The sequence below is a fragment of the Danio rerio genome, chromosome 11, assembly GCF_049306965.1.
Source record: "Danio rerio strain Tuebingen ecotype United States chromosome 11, GRCz12tu, whole genome shotgun sequence".
NCBI lineage: Eukaryota > Metazoa > Chordata > Actinopteri > Cypriniformes > Danionidae > Danio > Danio rerio.
In genome coordinates, this window is record NC_133186.1 from 29,235,001 (window position 1) to 29,255,148 (window position 20,148).

General features: G+C 35.6%; 1 protein-coding gene across 8 annotated transcripts in view; it reads left to right on the plus strand.

The window, feature by feature from the left end:
- The window catches only part of hdac11 (histone deacetylase 11), a 56,268-nt gene that overhangs the window by 4,895 nt on the left and 31,225 nt on the right, over nt 1-20,148 (plus strand). For 3 of the 8 annotated variants that reach the window (XR_012386753.1, XR_012386754.1, NM_001002171.1), the window contains 2 exon segments: nt 86-186; nt 6,516-6,632. Coding sequence is in view for 4 of the 8 variants with exons in the window: in NM_001002171.1 (NP_001002171.1) it covers nt 86-186; nt 6,516-6,632 (218 nt within the window). In the remaining 4 variants the exon portion in view is untranslated. 8 annotated transcript variants of the gene reach the window in all.

Genomic DNA, 20,148 nt, shown 5'->3' on the forward strand with positions numbered 1-20,148 from the left:
CTCACCGTGTATTTTTTATTCAAGTATCAGATATTCATGTTTACATTCATCACTGCATGTATATGATACATTGATTTGTTTCCAGAAGAGCAGTTCATCACCGATGAGATCATTGTTCTGGCTCGGGAAGCCAGCGAGGCGGATCTTCTTGTGGTTCACACGGCACGGTACCTGAACAGACTTAAGGTAAAAACACTGTAAACCTGGCTTGCGTTTTCGCTTCCTTCTCTGACTCATAATTCCCACCCAGTATCATTGGAAAATGCGTTCCTCAGCCTACTTTTTTGCCAAATATAAATTACATTACTCTAGGATTGTTATGTTGCACGTTTCAGAAGAAAAATCCACTAGAGGGTGCTGTTTACATTTTTGTGAATTTGAAATGTGTTCCTTATGACACTTTTTTTTTATATATCATAAGTTACTTTCTTTAGCCCCTTTCACACAGTGATAGCGGTAAATATCTGGAAAATTTCTGAAACAGCTTTACTGGTAAATTTAAAAAAAGTGCTGTTTACACAGGCACAGACTTCCTGAAACATTCACACATTATTTCAAAATACTTGTAAATTCTGACATCATTAACAAGAAATGAGCTCTAAATGGCTGCGCTTGTATTTGTAAGCATAGCAGTATTTGGGCTTTTGTTTCACTTTTATTTAAAGCTTTAGCATTCATGCAGCTGATTTGTCCCAGAGACATCCAAAGGCGGAAGCGTGAACCGCAGCTAAATGTTTACACATTTGGCAACCTAACAAATTCTGTGGATGGATAAATATTGTAAACAACATGATGAAAACATATGGAGGAACACTTCCGCTTGTCGAGATGTACATAATTTGTGTGTGTGTGTTGGCGCTCACCGGCTGCTTCACGTGCGCACGGGTCAAGCAACTGAAGCAGAGCTTGAAGAAAAACAAACAGCAGTTTATCATAAGCATTTCATCCATAATATTTTACACAGTTGGCATTAGTACGGAACAAAACTGTATCTGACTAACATCTAGCAGCTAAATGTGTCTTGAAAAATATTCAGAGGGTTTTATTTTTTATAAAAAGCGAGGATGTGAATGCATCTGAATGTTCTGATTAGCTGGAGTAGATGTTTCACATCAGCGCGTTCTAAATGTGAACGCGCTCTTTCTGCCAATTTTCCTTCTGCATTCACACAGAGCAGCATTCCGGCAAATTAACGGTAATGTTACAACTTTTCTTTCCGGACAAACAAATTTGCCAGTGTAATTTTATGGGAAGGTCTGTATGTGTGAAAGGGGCTATAGACAGAATTCTTTTGTGGTATTTATTTGGTGTTGTTGAAAGAACTGGATGAAAATAATCATTTATTCATAAATAATATGTCCCTTTAAATGTTATTAATGAGAAAAGCAACAAAAGTTGTTCCTTTACCTGGTGTAGATTTCACCTAAAATGTGAAGTCAAGCATATCTTTAAGTATGTTTTTGAGCTTTTACAAAAATGTAGGCTGAAGCACATACTTTCAAAGAGCTTGTATAATTCCATATACTGATGGCAAAAGGTTACTATAAGCAACACAAATGGTCAATTATAAAAGCAGCTTCTCATTTTCTAATTGCTTTTGTTCAAACTGGCTTGTAGATTCACTTATTGTATGAGATCAGTGCCAAAAGACGAATCGATTTTAATCTATTATAGCCCCATTATGACTGTGCATGGACATTCTCTACTTTATCAAAAAGACATCTAGGCTTCCCATTTCATCTCACCAGCAATGAGCCAGAGATGTGCAAGGAAAGTGTACAATAGCAAATTGCACTGGATTACTCAGAGCAGGCCTTTATTTCAATCCAAATCAATCAGTTCGCGGTCTTGTGCAAAGATTGCCGTGTGCCAAGAGCCTGTAACGCACCCGTGAGTCAGCTGCCCCGTCAGGCAGCCTGCAACAGAGAGAACCATTTAAAGGAGCAGTTCACACAGAAATGAAAATGCTGTAATTATTTACTCATCCTTTTGTTGTTTTAGCCTTTTGGGCTGTTTGATGACCATGAAGGGTTAAAACCAAAAAGATGTTTGTTTTTATTTGTGCATTATAGCTGTCTGTTTGCCTATATTGAGTTTGTTGAATATATTCATATGTTTATATTATATACTATAAGTGTCAATACAGTTTATGTTGATATAAAGTAGTTTGACATCTTAAACACATCTGAAAAATACTGCAGGACATAAAGTGCATAATCCAATTAAACAGGAGATGCTTTGATGCATTGATTCATTCATTCATTTTCTTGTCGGCTTAGTCCCTTATTAATCCGGGGTCGCCACAGCGGAATGAACCGCCAACTTATCCAGCTAGTTTTTAAGCAGCGTATGCCCATCCAGCCGCAACCCATCTCAGGGAAACATCCACACACACATTCACAAACACACTCATTTACTACGGACAATTAAGCCTACCCAATTCACCTGTACCGCATGTCTTTGGACTTTGGGGGAAACCGGAGCACCCGGAGGAAACCCACGTGAACGCAGGGAGAACATACAAACTCCACACAGAAATGCTAACTGAAAAATGTCATTAAATCAGTGTACAGTATATGAAATAAACTAAAATACTAGTTATGGCAAATGTTTTTATGCAGTGGCGACGTGAATTATGTTACACGTTTTAAATTAATAATAATAAAAATTCAACAATTCAAAAATTCAAGTGTATATATGTTTCTTGCCTATTACAATGGACATCAGGTTAGAACAGTTGTACTTTCTGAACATTATACCAACATAAAATACAAAATAATAATAATAAAATTATTGAAATATAAATATATGCATATACATACATGCATACATACAGTTGAAGTTAGAATTATTAGCCCCCTTAAATTATTAGCCTCCTTGTTTATCATTTCCCAGATTTCTGTTCAATGAAGAGAAGATTTTTTTCAACATTTCTAAAAATATTAGTTTTAATAACTCATTTCTAATTACTGATTATTTTTTTATCTTTGCCATGATGACAGTAAATAATATTTTACTAGATATTTTTCAAGAAGTTTCTACTCAGCTTAAAGTGACATTTAAAGGCATAACTGGTTAATTAGGTTAACTAGGCAGGATAGGGTAATTAGGAAATTTATTGAATAATGATAGTTTGTTCTGTAGACTAATAAAAAAACAATCTTAAAGGGGCTAATAATTTTGACCTTCATCTTCCTCATCACTCAAAATAATACCCTCATCTGAGATATTTTCATCTGCTAAATGCTCAAGAACTTGATATATGCTCAAGATCTGTATACTCTGCATATGACATTGTTTTAGCAAACAGCAGGTACATCGATATAGTTTTTTTTAATATATATATATATATATATATATATATATATATATATATATATATATATATATATATATATTTACATATATATTTACATATATATATATATATATATATATATATATATATATATATATATATATATATATATATATATATATTTACATATATATTTACATATATATATATATATATATATATATATATATATATATATATATATATATATATATATATATATATATTTTTTTTTTTTTATTTATTATTATTATTTTTTTTTCAATCAGCATTACTGGAGATTTAATTTCAGTAACAGATCTTGAGCCCATTGTACATCCCAATGGACAGACGTACAGTATTTGAAAAAATCCAGATCTGAAGCTTGCAATGTTACAAAAGAATTTAAACTTTAATTTGTAAGTGCAATCCCTCTTTTTTTTTACAAACAGTCTATGAAATAGTGACAAATATATCATAAAATATGAATAAAAACATTGTAAATGTGGCTTACGGCTCTGTTATGCCATGCTGATTTTCAGTGTAGTGGATTTTTTTCAAATTACAACATGTCGAGCCTTACCGCCATTTGATTGGATGACAATTATCCACTTTCATGGACTCCAGGATTTAAATGAGATGAAATTCCCAGGAACCACAGAAAACATGGGCTGACATGTGATGATGTCTGTAATGGCCACGGTCTTCAAGATTCATCCGTTTAGGAAACTGACTACATTGCTTTATGAGGATATTTTCCCAATGCCATTATCAACCGTATGCTATTTTGTCATTCATTTACATTATAATGTCATTTTAGGGCCCTGAAGATACAAGCTTTTGAAAACAGGTCTTAAAATGTAACAAATTTTGGTATTAAATATGTGTATATTTTACATTTAGTCATTTAGCAGACATTTTTGTCTAAAGCAGCTTACAATTGAGAAGGCATTCAGCAATTCAACAACAAGAGGCAATACACACAAGAAGTGCTAATTATACAAAGCAACTGTTTGTGCTAGATATTCAATTTAGAATTAAGTGCTAGAGTTGGGTGTTTTTTTTTTTTTTTTTTAGGGAGAAGAGTGTTTAGGTGGTTTGTCAAACAAGCCCACTCACCTGTGTAAAGCTCACTTCATAAATTGACAATTTTTTGAGTGATCATAAGAAATTGGCCTTTAAACATGCATTACTGGTCCAACTACTGTCTGTTAAAATGACAGAGAGATGAAAAAATGTTGTTTTCTGCAGGTGGTTTGTCAAGCCCACTCACCTCTTTGAGGCACGCTAAAAATTGCATAATTTATTTTGATTTTGATAGACCCAAAAATATGCTAGTCAGAATATTTATGTGGACTTCAATGTTTTGGGGAGTGGGCAATTGCGTGTCACAACCATGTGCACTCTGTGTACATTATAAATAAAGCCAGGATGCACATTTGTTATTATTCTCTGCAAGTCATCTGTTCTTATGACTTTATTAACTCAGTGCTAGCACCTCAAATTTAATACCTGAAAGTATCATACATTTAGACGACATTATAAATGTATGAAAATATATTTTATAATTAATTAAAATATTAAAAACAGGGACTAAGCCAAAGGAAAGTGATTATTAGCGATCTATGATAACTTTTTTCAGTGTGGAATGTTAAAGTATATTAGGCTACTCAATTCAACTGGACTTCATATCTTTACAGTTCGAATTGTTGACTGACTAAGAGTTTATTTATCACGTTTGAATAAAGAGTCAACTAAATAACAGGGAAAATATATTCTGTGGACACAAGAGAACTAACTGAATTAGTGGCGTCATCTAGAGCCCATGTGTGGATCTGTTCCGACATTGAGGTACAAAGTACAAACCTATTAAATATTACTTGGGTCACTATCAACTGCTAAACACTTAAACTGATAAAACAAAAAAAAATGAAACTTAAATGGTGCTGCTAATAACAAATATTAATATAAAGAATATTATGGATTGTATATATATATATATATATATATATATATATATATATATTTATATATATATATATATATATATATATATATATATATATATATATATATATATATATATATATATATATATATATATATATATATATATATATATATATAGAATTCTTATGTCTATATATAGATGCAGTATGGTCTTGTCCTCCTCCTTTTTTGTCCTCTGCTGATCATGTGCCTGATTTACTATAAGGAACAAAGAATCACTTGTTTATGAAATTGAAGCACACCAGTATATTACTGGAAAAAATGTTTATAAAAATTGAAGTTATTTTGTACTGCATGATCTTTTTATATTATCAAATTGAAACTGTACACCCAGGTAAAAGATGACTTATTCTACCTTTACTGCTTGTAAAGAATCGATAAATATTGAATGATTTGGAAAAATCTGTATTTTTACCCATCCTTTGCAAGAATCAACAGAGTAATATTTTCTGCCTTTTTAACATGTAACTGCTGTGCACTTGTTGTATGCAAAGAAAAAAAGCATGCACATTTAAAACAAACAAAAGCAGCATGTGGATTTAGAAAGACTTAAGGGTGAGCAAATAATGACTCTTTTCATTTTTGGGTTTAGCTTATTCCATTAAGTTCAGCTGCTCTATTCCCAGAATGGACATGAATAAATATTTGTTGATATGCATGTGTTGCTTTAGTGTTTGGCTTACACTGTAGCTGACTCCTGCTGCTCTCTGCACACTTATAAAGGCTTATCGTACAGCTACTTGGTCACCCTTTAAATCGGCTCTGTGTATGTATTCTCTCTTTCCCTTAATGCATGCAGAACGCTATCTTGGAGGGCTCCAGAGAGGTATCTGAGTTCTACTGTGACCGAATCCTTTGTACTTGCTTCACACTTTTCTTTTACTCTGTAATATGCATTAGTCCAGACTATTCACTCTGCTTTAACATTTTGCCACCAGTTTGCATTTCCACTAAAGTACCATCTGTATCGTATAATGTATAGTTTACTCCTAGAGCTACAATAGATTTCAAACCTGATTTATTTACAGCATCATCCCCTTTTTTAAAAAATCATCTTAAATAATGTAGGAAGAAATTATATGTTAATGATGAATATATGGTTTAGAAATAAGTGTGATTGTAGTTTAGACTTGCAGTATCAAGAGTACTTATCTTAAAAATGTGAATGTGATTTCTTTTTTTATATCAGTGGTCTCTGGTGGTTGCCACTATCACAGAAATCCCACCTCTCCTGTTTCTGCCTAACTTCCTGGTACAGCGCAAAGTGCTGAGACCATTACGAACGCAAACAGGAGGAACCATCATGGTAGGTTTCAAACATCTCTTTCACCGAGCAGATTATGTATTAACTTAAGTAATTAATTGATATTTTTGGAATATATTAAATGTGTATGGAGTTGCCAGTTTTTGTGCTTTTTTTTTTTTTTTTTTTTTTTACTGTTGATTGTATCGAGATTTTTGCAATCAGAACACACCCTTTGAATAGGCATGGCAGATTGTAGATTCACAGTAAATGGCCACTGCTTTGATTTGTGACGAGATGTGTTTGCACTTTCCAGGCACACTTAGTGGAAAACGTCTCTTTTAAAAATGCCACGAGCGCACCGCGAGTCATGTGACAAGAACTGACCGATCAGTTTCAAACTTTGTATGGAATATACACATTTCTCAGACAAACAGAAATACCCAAAGACTGCAGTGCTTTTTAATTTTCTCCAGAAATAAATTGTGTGTCAGGGCTGCAGCTAATTTACATACATACCCCCTCCGATCACAAACCACTTTGACACCCCCCCACCCCTCCGAGACCCCCGAGAAAAACTGGAATGTTGGCAGGTATATTCATAGATAAATGGATGCTGCTGATTTAGGTTAAAGATTTTTTAACAAACAGTACTTTTCATATTTTTGAATTATGCTTTAGTTATAAACAAATCTGCAGTATAATTGCATAAATCACCAAGTTTATTCAACATTCCCCAATCTTAAGAAAAGCAAATACAATGGAGATGTATTTTTTCCTCAGCTTGGCACCTGACCACAAATAGTTGTTTTCTGATCATTTGTCAGTTGGTTTCTGCTTAGACCAGGGGTCTGTTCTTTGTACCCAGCATAAATGATCGAAGTTGATTTGTCAGATCCTGGATCTTTTAATCTTGATAACTGACCTCTGGCGAATTTGGTTCTTCAAACAAGTTCGCGAATCAGATTAAAATCTTTGGAACTGATCTGAGAGTGCTGCGTGTGTTGTGAAAGACAAATCTGTCAATCTTCAAAATCATGGTCAGCAATCCAACGATTGCCTGATGGCACAGCAGGGTAATGACATCATCTGATTAATATTCAATTATCCATGTGAGCAAAATTACATAATTTGTAGTAAACTGTGTGTTAAATCTGATATGCAATAACTTTCTAACTCTGGTTGCAGGCTTTACACTTTCATGTGTCGAGTATTTAGCAATTAGTTTAGTTTTACATTTAGAGCAGATGTTCTTTTTTTAGTAGTCCAGGCCTATTTAGGTTTCTTAATCAGCATACAGAATAACTTGTTGGTTAAATTAATTTTGCGTCAAAAAAGCATTTTGATATCAGTACAGGTGTCTGCAACTTTTGTGAGCCTCAAATCACCGTCATATTAGCTGTCAAAACACTTGCATGACTGCAAACACTATTAATCCTTAAAAAAAAAAAAAACAGTTGAATATTGTGCATGCCGATTACTATATACGATTTGTACTGTTATTTCGAAGTGACCTTTGCATAAGTTTATATATATATATATATATATATATATATATATACATACATACATACATACATACATACATACATACATATCTATATATATATATATATATATATATATATATATATATATATATATATATATATATATATATATATATATATATATATATATATATATATATAAACTATGTTTAACAGGGCAAGGAAAAATTCACAGTATGTCTGTTAATATTTTTTTTTTCTGGAGATAAACAAAACGATCCTGGATCATGTCAAATCATCAATAGGCAAATGCAGCTAATTGAGTAAGCCACATACAAAGAACAGACCCCTGCATTTACCTCCCTTGTAGTGTGAATCAATGGGTGGAGCTAATCAGGCAGGGATGTAGAAGTAGGTGTTGATCTTCAGTGGAGGTGGAGTTTAGAGACACTGTTGTCTAATAAAGCCACATTCCAGAACCTGTCATCGTGGCAGACGTTCTTCAATGTAAGCTGTTTTAAAACTAAAAACAAGTTTTGAGTTCTGAAACTGATGTTTCTATTGTATTTTGATTTATCAATTCATGACCCATTTGAAGGGATAGTTCACCCAAAACTGAAAATTCCTAATTTACTCATACTTTATTTGTTTTAAACCTGTTCAAAACAAAAATAAGGTATTTTGAAGAAAGTTTAAAAACCTGTTATTATTGATATCCATTGTAGGGAAAAAGACATACGAAGGAAATCAATGGTTACAATTTTTCAGCTTTGTTAAAAAATTATCTTCTTTTGTGTTCAACAGAAGTAAGAAACTCAAACAGTGTTGGAACAAGTTAAGGGTGAGTAAATAGTGAGTACATTAAACCTTTGGGTTGAACTATCCCTTAAAGAAGGTGAATACAAATGTGTTTTATAGCAGCCACAGTGATATTTCTCTTGGCCAGCAGACAACCCTAATATAAATGTGATATACCTGTAAATGTGCTAAAAGATTACACATTTCTACTAGTGTCAAAACAAAATCCTTTACTTTATCCAGTAGTACAGCATCTTGTGTGATCTGGCAAGTTGTCATATGCTATAAAAAATCTAACAGTCTTTTTATGCTGCAAATGAGAAGCACAAAGGCATTTTAATAGAAAATGCTATACAGCTTTTCTTTTCTGTATGGTGCTGTATAATACCAGGTGTTCTACTGTTGGAGAATGTAATACAGTGAGTCATCATCTTGCTCGGGCTTCAGCTCCATAGAGTATTGTTCAAAAGTTTTACTAGGAAACAGAAACATTTGGTGACAGAAAGTTGTTTGTGAGGGCCTAGTTTGGGGGCTTTCGTTGGCATAAGTTGAAATAACCTGGGGAGGAACAGCCGGTAGGAAAGGCTCTGAACATCTGTGATAGAGATGCTCTGAGGAGTTTCTCACAGGTAACACGACCAGCCTTTTCCGAAGCTATCGTAGAAGCAGACACATCGCTTGCTGCTTTTCTGCTTGAGAGTTGAGCAGAGGAACAAATAATAAAGGCTGAGACTGCTGCTTTAATTCCTAATGAGTTTTCAGTGTTTAATTTCTCAGAGGAAGTTTCTGTTTTTGGAGCTTAATAACCTGCCTGGATGTTTGTGCTCTTGAGTCCATGACACGTTTCTCTGCGGTAAAGGCTTTCTGATGTTTAAATTGTGGTTTAAATCATTTAAATGCTCAAATTTAAGCAAGATGCACATGCTAAAGACAGAACTGAGTTTTTCTACTAAATCAGCTACCATCAAGAAATAATGAATCATGATCAACACAAACACACACACAAACACATGAGTGATTCTAGAATTGCAGGCACTTTTTGCATCTTCAAGATAAAATTTCTATTATTTATTTTTGAATAATGCCACAAATTGTTTAATGGTACCTCTAAAATGATATGTTTGTGTATTTAAACTATACAATATATTAACAATATGAATATAATATATTTTTGACTGTCTCCACCTTCTGAACCATACAATTAGCTTTACTTATGATGAAATAATTAAGTCAATAGGTTTTTTTTGTGTGTGTGTGTTTAATACGTTAAAGAGCCCATATTATACATGAAATAGGGTCATATCTTGGTTGTAAGGGTCTCCAACAACAGTCTAATATGCATGCAAGGTCAAAAAACACTTTCATGGTCTTATAATCTGCATTTATTTTTACCTAATTATCCCAGCGACTCCTGTATGAATCGTTCAGGGATTCATTTGTTCCCAAACCCCTCCTTAGCGCGAAGCTAATCTGCGCTGATTGGACCGATGACAGTCTGTTGCGATTGGTCGACTGCCTTCAGTCAGAGAATGAAATGCCAAACAGCTAATCAGCAATATAAAAGTAATCACAGTTCATACACGCTCGATAGTGTAGGCGTGGATTTTAGCTGCCAGTGGGTCAATGTAAATACAGACTATGGACTTGAAAATTCAGACGACTAACTATTTTATTGAGCAAAAACTCCAAAAACAGTTAGGAGATCTCCTAGCTTCTCACTCTGCTCTTTTCACAGACACACACACACATATTGCACACACTCACACACACACACACTCATACGCACTTAACCCTGCTCCGGACGACAACGCGCGCACACACACACACACACACACACACACACACACACACACACACACACACACACACACACACACACACACACAAACACACACACCTCCGGACGACAGCGCGCGCACACGCACACACAGACACACACACTACTCCCCGTCCACGGAGCTCTGTTAACAAAGCAGCACGCGTCGCGTTTTTAACGTGACTTTGCACGCGATAAGAGAATATAGCCAGTTAACCTGATACAGTACACGCGGTTACAAGTAACAAATCACAACTAAATACATTTGCAAGCTAGAGTAAACGAGGCAACCTTAATCGCACGTACTTACACTTGAGAAATGGAGGAAGAAACCCATCCTGACGTCTATCAGTAAGTTACTCTTTACTGATCCTTCCTTTAACAAACGCAGATGAAGTATTCTTTGTAGCATGTAGTTTCCAGAAGTTTCCAGTAGTTTCCAACTGCTTGGTTATAATGCTGAGGTTTCATCTTTGGGTAGAGACTCAATATATCCATCTGCAGTGTGACTTCAATCGACCGGCATGTTTGTGTTTGTGGGTGTGTGTGTGTGTGTCTCGGTTTCTGCGTCAGAGGGCGGGGCCTCAGGTTTGAAATCTCCCGGGTTTGCGCGTGCACGTGAATAACTTGGTTTCGTTCATACGTCATGGCGAAACACCTAATGAATCGGTATCAAGGCGACTCGTTTGAAGCACTATGAGTCGACTCTTTTTTAGATGAATCAACCGTTTTTAACACTGTACACTAACAGATTTAAGCCTTAGCTGGATACTCCACTTCACTTAGAGCTGTGTTACACACTACATGGAGGGGAATTTTCAAAAACCCATAATATGGGCTCTTTAAATAACAGCATATTGATTTGCATAAAACATCTATTTTCTGTGTTGTTTATTACCATTTTGTGTCAGTTTCTCTTTCCTTGTCAACTCTGAATACATCAGGCATTACAAAAAGGCATTACAGTCAGCACTTTCTTTTGTAAATTTTACAATTTAACTTTAATATGGAAATTTGAAAAGCATCAAGGCTATTTTTTTTTTTTACAAGATTGTGCCAAAGCAGCTTTAACTTGATAAAGAAAACATTATTTCAGATTCCAGTTCCAGAAAATCAGGCAGACAGGAGAGTAGTGGTAGAATGCTGGTGTATTTCTAGTTAGGTGCACTCACACTATGCTATCAGAACCGTGCCAAGGCATGTTTCCCAGTTTGTTTGACAAGTTTGAGTGCTCCGAATCGGGCCCAGGCATGGTTCATTTGGCTGGTCCTGACCAGGTTAAAAGAGGTGTGCCAAAGCGTGGTTCGGTTGGATTTTGGTGGGTACGATTGTAGTGTGAGTGCAAAGCGCACCTGAGCCCTAAACTGAAGGTGCAACTTCTCTTTTGAGGGACTTTTTAATATGGATTTATTAATCATCATTACTTTTCAATGAAAGCAAACTGTTGTAGATTATTAAAGACGCAAACCCTTCACTGCACTTCAGCTGCACCTTCAGCAAACATGCAGCACAATGACTTTCATGAACATTTATGAGTGGAAAAAGTTGTGGCGAGAACATGCAAACTCCACACAAAAATGTGAACCGGCGATAGCACTACCTACTGTACCACCGTGTTGCCCCTGATTCAGTTTAGTTCAATGTAAATGTCACGAAATAATGCTACACCTACACTAATCCAGATACATGTCATACACTTTCCATCTCTTTGAAACATTGTTGCAGAATGTTCTCCTCATCCACTACCAGTGTGCAGCATCCACCTGGATGATGCGATGACAGCTATATTGTGCCAGACGGCACACCACACACCAGCTGATTGGTAGAGAGGAGACAGAGTGATGAAGCCAATTATGATATGGGGATGGTTAGGAGGCTATGATGGACAGAGGCCAGTGAGCAAATTTGCCAGGATGCGGGGGTTAAATCTTTACTTCGTTTTTCAAAGGACATCCTGGGATTTTAAACAACCACAGAGAGTCAGGACCTCGGTTTAACGTCTCATCTAAAAGACAGCGCTCAATGAGCAGTATAGAGTCCCCTTCACTATACTGGGGCATTAGGAACCACACAGACTGCAGGTTGAGTGCCTGCTGGTCTTACTAACACCACTTCCGTTAAAAACCAAGCTTTCCCATGTGGTCTCTCATCCAGAGACTCACTGGGCACAGCCCTGCATAGCTTCAGTGCATGGTCATATCTTCATCACATGACTAAAATGCATTCACGTTTTTAAAAACCTCAATTTTCAACCTTTTACAATGGTTTCAACACAGTTTTCAAATTTATCCACTTTGGACAGCTTTTATAGATACATAGCAAATAGATACATTTTCATTTCCTAAAAACGCCATTTCTGTGTGGACGGTAGGCCTAAAAAGGAAACAAAAACATGTTTATTATTTTTAATGAAAACCTTTTAGAGTAGACATGGCCGATACAGATAGAGAAATAAAAGCTGAAACTCAAACTATTATTAAAAAAGACAATAAAAAGATACAAAAATTACCCTGCTGTCAAATTTAGAGGGCTCGTATGATGAAAATCATCTTTTGTACGCTGTTTGGACAAAACTGTGTGTAGGTATAATGTGTCCATAGGAATATTAGACTAATAAAAACACAATAAGTCTCTTTTTAAAAAAATTGTTAAAATAGGATTCAAACCCCTCTCATTTTGAGGCCCACTGCAACGTGATGTAGGAGTGCTGCTTTCCCCACCCACTGAATTGATTGACACCCACGTATTAACATGTCTCTATAGTAACACATATAATCATATCCACAAGACCGGACGTATGCAAAGCAACTGGGATTAAAAGATCTGTTCAGCACTCTGATCATCAATCATCATCAAATGAGGTCTAGAATGAGTTTTACAAGTTTAAAACAATTTGTATGTTATTAATGAATTACAGCGATTTTTAACGTCTTTATCATCACAGCCGCATTTACAAAAGACCAATTATAAAAGAAGATGCTTCAATCCCGGTTTGTAGACGTTAAATCAGGTTTATTTTGTACATTAACAACAAATATCTATACAGCAGTGTATGTTAACATGTATCCTGTCACATTTGCGTGCAAAAACACGTATGCAAAGTTAATTGTGTGCTGTGTGTGTGTGAACTTTGTTACAACATTGTGTGTGACTCATCGACTCATTAACTGAACAACAAATACATTAAATAATATACGCTGTTGACGCGGAGATTGCTGCTTGTTCAAACTACTTATTTAAAATTAAATGGATTAACAATCTTTACATTTTTTTGGGACAACTTAATTGTTTTATGTTCAATCCACTTAAATTTGTAAAATTTGACAATTTTACAAATTTTACATTTTTTTACTTAATCGATTTTTGTTGAGACAACATGAAGAAATTATGTGGAACCCAGCATTTTTTACAGTCTACATTGTGTTCAGGTCTTAAAATTTCAATATTCTGAAAGATATAATAATTAATCTGATGGGTGTTTTGAGCTGAAACTTTACAGACACACTCTGGAGACACAAAAGAAGTTTCTTAAATCTTGAAAAAGGGGTAAAATAGATGCCCTTTAAAACACCATTTACTGCAATTGTTTGGTGAATGGCCACATTTATTTTCTTTGCAAATACCTCACTGTACCTCACATTTGGGCTTTCTTCGGGCTAAAAGACGGACAAGTGGAAATCAATTTTCATGGCAATCAACATCATGCCATAAATGCTGTTGATTGAGCTGAACCCAGGATATTCCTTTAGGATACGTCGGTGTCAATCTTCTACCAGCAGTATATCATCCTGAGGACTCCCTTCCCTAGTGCATCCTCCTTGTTATTGCAGCGATGTAAAAGGCTACATTAAATGACTTTGCGGTGTGCCAGGTGTTCTCCACAGTGCATCTGCGCTCTGACAGACCGCACCGCGCGGCAGACGAACTGGCAATGAGTGCGCTCCACACGTCCCTCTCAGCCCGAGAACATAATTATACCTCCCATTGAGCCCTTCTCGCGGCCTGCTAATTGACTGCCATTTCAGTCAGCAGTCGACAGGCAGGATGGAGCTGCAGTTCTGGTTCAGGGAACATGGGAGTGCGTGCAGGCCGTCCCCGTTTCAGGTAGTGCACAAGAAAGTTCAAGGTTAGACAACATCCGCTGTGTAATCGTGGGCGTTTGGGAGGAATTATCATAATGGGAAGACTCCTATCATTAATCTCTGCTCTGTTGTTGTGGATTTGTTTATTATCGGAGTCTTAATGTGATGATTATGAATGAGATCAGATGTGCGCACTTGTGTTTGCTTTAATAGCGCTGCTTCAGTAGCAAATAGTGAAGATGAGTTGTTGAAAATTGCGAAACGTGCCGGTGGATGTTTCTGTTAATCGGCGCTGTTTCCACAAAGCAGTCGTGATGTCGTTTAGGAAGTTAATCTAAAAATAGCACTGATATGAGCTCTGTTTTTGATTCTGAAGAGGGTACATTTGGTGCGCCACGTATACACGGATCAGGGTTTAGAAATTAGGATGGCCTCGGCCAGTCTGTGTGGCTTCTATTTAAAAATGAGTCATTCCGGAGTTTATTGGATGAAAGTATTTGCTATAGCACACACTGATGATGAGCCAAGACATTAGGACTGCTTGATGTTAAAGCTCTAAATGGATGATGTGAAAATCACTCGGATTTTGTTTCTTGCATCCAACATGTTGATTTACTAGAACTGATTTTGGTAACACTTTATTTTGATGGTTTATTTGAGTTTTAGTAGACTGTCTGCTTAATATCGGTTGATACTGCTCCTCCAACAGACATGTATCTGACTATAAGAAACTTTCCAAGCACATGTCAACTTACCTTAACCCCAACTCTAAACCCAACCTAACTTATAATCTAATGAGAAGACTTAATTTGTCTTGGAATTTGCCATAGCTGTTCTGATGTACAGCCATACAGATATCTCTGTGCTACTAGTGTACTATTGTATTTGTTCTACAGTTTGAGAACACATTTACTGTAAAAATAAAAAGAACCAACAACCAATTGTTTTAAAAACAATAAGTCACATTTTATTTTGATGGTCCATTTGTAGAATTTAAGTTACATTGGATCTACAGTACATGCCAACTAATTCTCATTAGATTATGAGTTAGGTTGGGGTTGGGGTTGGTGTTAGTTTAAGTTGACATGAACTTAACTGTCTGTTGAAGGAGCAGTATCAACAGATATTAAGCATAGTCTACTAAGGGCGTACTCACACTATGTATAGTTGCCTTGAACTTGGCTGAAGCACGCTTGACAATTTAGCCTACCCAATTCACCTGTACCGCATGTCTTTGGACTGTGGGGGAAACCGGAGCACACCGTTTTTCTCCCTTATAAAACAGTAGACAATTCATAAATTAACAGCAATAATTATATTTTAGCATTACAAATACAACTGTGACTAAACAGCTTGTGCATACTTGTGGATTATTCGTTCCAGAAACATTACAAATTATTTTAGTAATCACCAATACTGTTGATTTTGCCACAGCCACATCACCCTACAGTGCAAGACTGTTTTCTCACTGAAGCGAAGCAGGGTTGAGCCTGGTCAGTACCTTGATTGGAGGCTACTAAGTTGCTGCTGGGAGTAGTGTTAGCGAGGCCAGCAGGGGGTGCTCAACCTGCAGTCTGACTGAGTTCTAATGCCCCAGTAAAGTGAAGGGGACAGTACACTGTTAGTACTCGCCATCTTTCGGATGAGACGTGTAGTGAAGTTTACGGCACTTTGGCCGCCGGGAAGACGGCGGAGAACCGACGTAGTTTAAAATATTTATTTATAATATGGACGGCAGCTCCAACTGAAATCAAAAGTAAAATGCCCGGTCCTCTCTCGGCTTCCTCTGCCATCGTTCCTCCTTTTATCGTCCAGAGCTCCTTCCGTGGGATCCGAAGCAGGTGCGCACTGCAGGTGTATCCACTTACGCGATGGCCTCACTCCATTCCCACGGCTCTCGGCCACGCCCCCTCGCCACAAGACGTTAAACCGAGGTCCTGACTCTCTTTGTTCATTAAAAGTCCCATGGCACTTCTCTTAAAGAGTATGGGGCGATATTTGCCTTGAGAGGCACCTTTTTTTGAATAATTTACTAACAGCTGCAAGCGTTGTGTTCGCTGCTTGTGCTCGCAGTTGAAAAAAAGTCAACTCTGAGCGGAAAAAGCATGTTACAGTACGTCAGTCGCCTCTTTTTCATCCTTCAATCAAATAAAAGCAGAGGCGAGGTTTCTGTTGCGGTGCCGTCAGTTTAGTGTTTTCAAGACAACTATGGAGACTTTTAAAGATGAAGGAGAGACTTGTGGTTGCTCTTTTGGGTTATCCGGTGCTTTATGAATCCCAAATCTTGAATATCACAATTTTATTAAATATTAAAATAGAATAATATCAACAGCAGCACTCTCACACCATACGCAGATGAGTCGGTCATTACCAAGTGACATAAAAATTAGACCACGCTTCTTATTTTTCTTGTCAACAAAAAGGCAGTGTGGTCCGACTGGCGTTTTTGGAACGTAACAGCACGTTCAGTGTAATCAGCCCCTAGGCGTGTAACCCTGGTTTCTCTGCCACATTTTCTCCATCAGCCCTTACCCATCATGCCCTCTCAATCATCCCCATCCACCGAATTGGCTTTATCACGGTCATTCCACTCTCCCTATAGCTGGTGTGTGGTGAGGGCACTGGCACCACTGTCATGTGGCTGCCTTCGCATTGTGTATGGCCATACATAATAAAATGTGCTATATGAATACACATTACATTACACAAATTTTATAGAGAAGATGTGACTCAATCTTTAGATTGTGGTCATACATTTCTACACTAAATCCAAATTTTGTTGAAATCTGTTTGAATGTTTTCCATGTTGCATTTTCTGTTTCGTTGCTCTTGCTGGTTGATTTGAATAAAATATTAATAATGAGTAAATTTATATGCACTCCGCTCCTTGAATTGATTGAAATGATTGTAGACTTGAAACTTTTGATGCAGTTTTACTGATGGATCCCGTATCAGTAAAGACGGAGAGCAGAGGAAGTTGAAAAGGAGCGATAGAGTTGAGTTGAGCTGAGTTCTGCCTCCCAGGAGCAGCTCAGGGCTCCAGGCTCACTGATAACCTTCTCCTTATGCAAAGCCATGCACTGGATGGAGCCGAGGGATTGAGCTCAAGAGCACTGCAAGCGTTTGTGTGTGTGTGTTCATACAGTACATGTGTGCAGCTCTCCTCTTAGTTTGGCTCTCTACTAAACAATTCACTGAAAGTAGCTTTAAAAGCTCTCAGAGGAGACTGGCATGAGAGTATTGGTATAGTATATCAACTCTATATGCTGTTATCTTGTCTACAATGATCATTATCTGGGATCTCATTATAGACAAGCAACTCAAATCTGAGATAATGTTTAATAGTTTCTACTGTTTTTCATTCCATTGCTTGTGTTGTAAAGGTGAGTACAGTATGTGTTTGTTTGTGTGTATATACAGATGAAGTCATAATTATTGGCCTCTGTATATTTTTTCCCCAATTTCTGTTTAACGGAGAGAAGTTTTTTTTTTTTCAACACATTTTTAAACATAATATTTTTATTAACTAATCTCTGATTTCTTTTATCTTTGTCATGATAACAGTATATCATATTTGACTAGATATTTTTCAAGATACTAGTATTCAGCTTAAAGTGCCATGTGCAAGTTAGGCAAGTTAACATTGGTTTTCTTCTGTAGACTATCGAAAAAATATATAGCTTTAGGGAGGGAAAAAAATTGAAAAATGTAAAACTGCTTTTATTAGCGCCAAGATAAAACAAATGCTACTTTTTCTCCAGGAGACAAAAATATAGGAAATACTGTTGAAAAGAATTCTTGCTCATTTAAACATAATTTGCCAAATATTGGAAAAAGAAAAAAAATGTGGCTAATATTTTTAGTTTAACTCTTTTTTTTTATTGGCAGTTTTCAATCAGAGAGTTATTACAAGTGACTTAAAGAAAAACCATAATACATTAATTTCACAATATTATAAAGAAACATTATTAAGTGGTAATTAAATGCATATCTTACTCTCTGAACCATATTTAGTGGAAAATAAAGAAAGTAAGCAACAACTACAAAAAGAAAACAAACAAACAAAACAATAACAAATAAAAATATATATAAATAATAATGATAATAATATATTAACAAATGACACCTACAGTATATTACTGTATTATATTACTGTATATTACTAGCACTATATTACTGATGTCAGATATCAGACAATATCATTCAAAAGCCAGAAAAAAAGACAGATACAGATAGGGTTACATGTGTAAGATGGCTTAAAATACAACAGAAACCAAACTGTATAGAAATCTTCTGTTTTGCATTAATTGTAAATTTAATTTTCTTTATATGAATAAATTGCAACAGGTCATACATCCAATGAAGGTAGTTGGGCGGAGAAGGGTTTTTTCAGTGCAGTAGTATAATTCTTTTAGCAATGAATAAGCAAAAGGCTAATATCCAGAGTTTCTTCATACTGATAAACTTCCGTTGAATGGTTAATGTGACTTTTTTATTTTATTTTTTTATTTTATATGGTTGTTTTTACAGCATCAATGTTGTAATGTAATTAAGATACAATCAGTTAAATAACTAAATAAATAAATAAATAAACCTTGGCATTCATTTAGTTACTCAAGTGTAAAACGAGACAAAAAAAAAAAAAAAAACGTTTACTTCCACACGCTCGTCAGGATCGGCAGGCTGGTTTAGAAGCTCTATTAAATATACTGGGGTAAAATAAATGTTCATATTTTAAAGATATGGCAGGGAAATTGTTATTTAATGCAGTGCTTCTTGTACAATCTTTTCAAATCGGTTTTGTAATGGCATACAGTTCACCGGAAGCGTTTGACCCAGGTTTCTGACTAATTAAAAGTCCTTCCACATACTTCAGCATATACCCTATTCATTTGACTGCAAAGATAACAGTGACACTTTTGTAGGATTAAGTCCAAAAAGTGCTACTAAAGGACATAGTTAAATTTTTCAAAGAAAAATATCTAAGATTTTGGGGCTAGTTTTTTTACTTCAATATAAATTAGTCCGATATTTCAAATTACTATGATTAAGTTAATTATGATTCTCAACTACGATACATGAGAAACAATAAAATAGCTCTCATTATTTTAGAATTAAAAACATTTTAAAAACTAAATAACAGCATTTATTTGAAAGAAAATATAATGTTTAAATATGAAGCAACACAACTGTTTTATCATAGATATGTTTCTTGATCGTCAAATTAGATTGCATATGATTGTGAAGGATCTTGTGACAGGATCTTGAAGACTGAAGCAGGGATGTCCAATTATTTTAGAAAATTCTCCACTGATTGATTTTTATTTTATTTTTTTTTATTTTATTTTATTAACTGTGATGTTTTCTGCAGAAGTCTTTTAAGAATAAACATG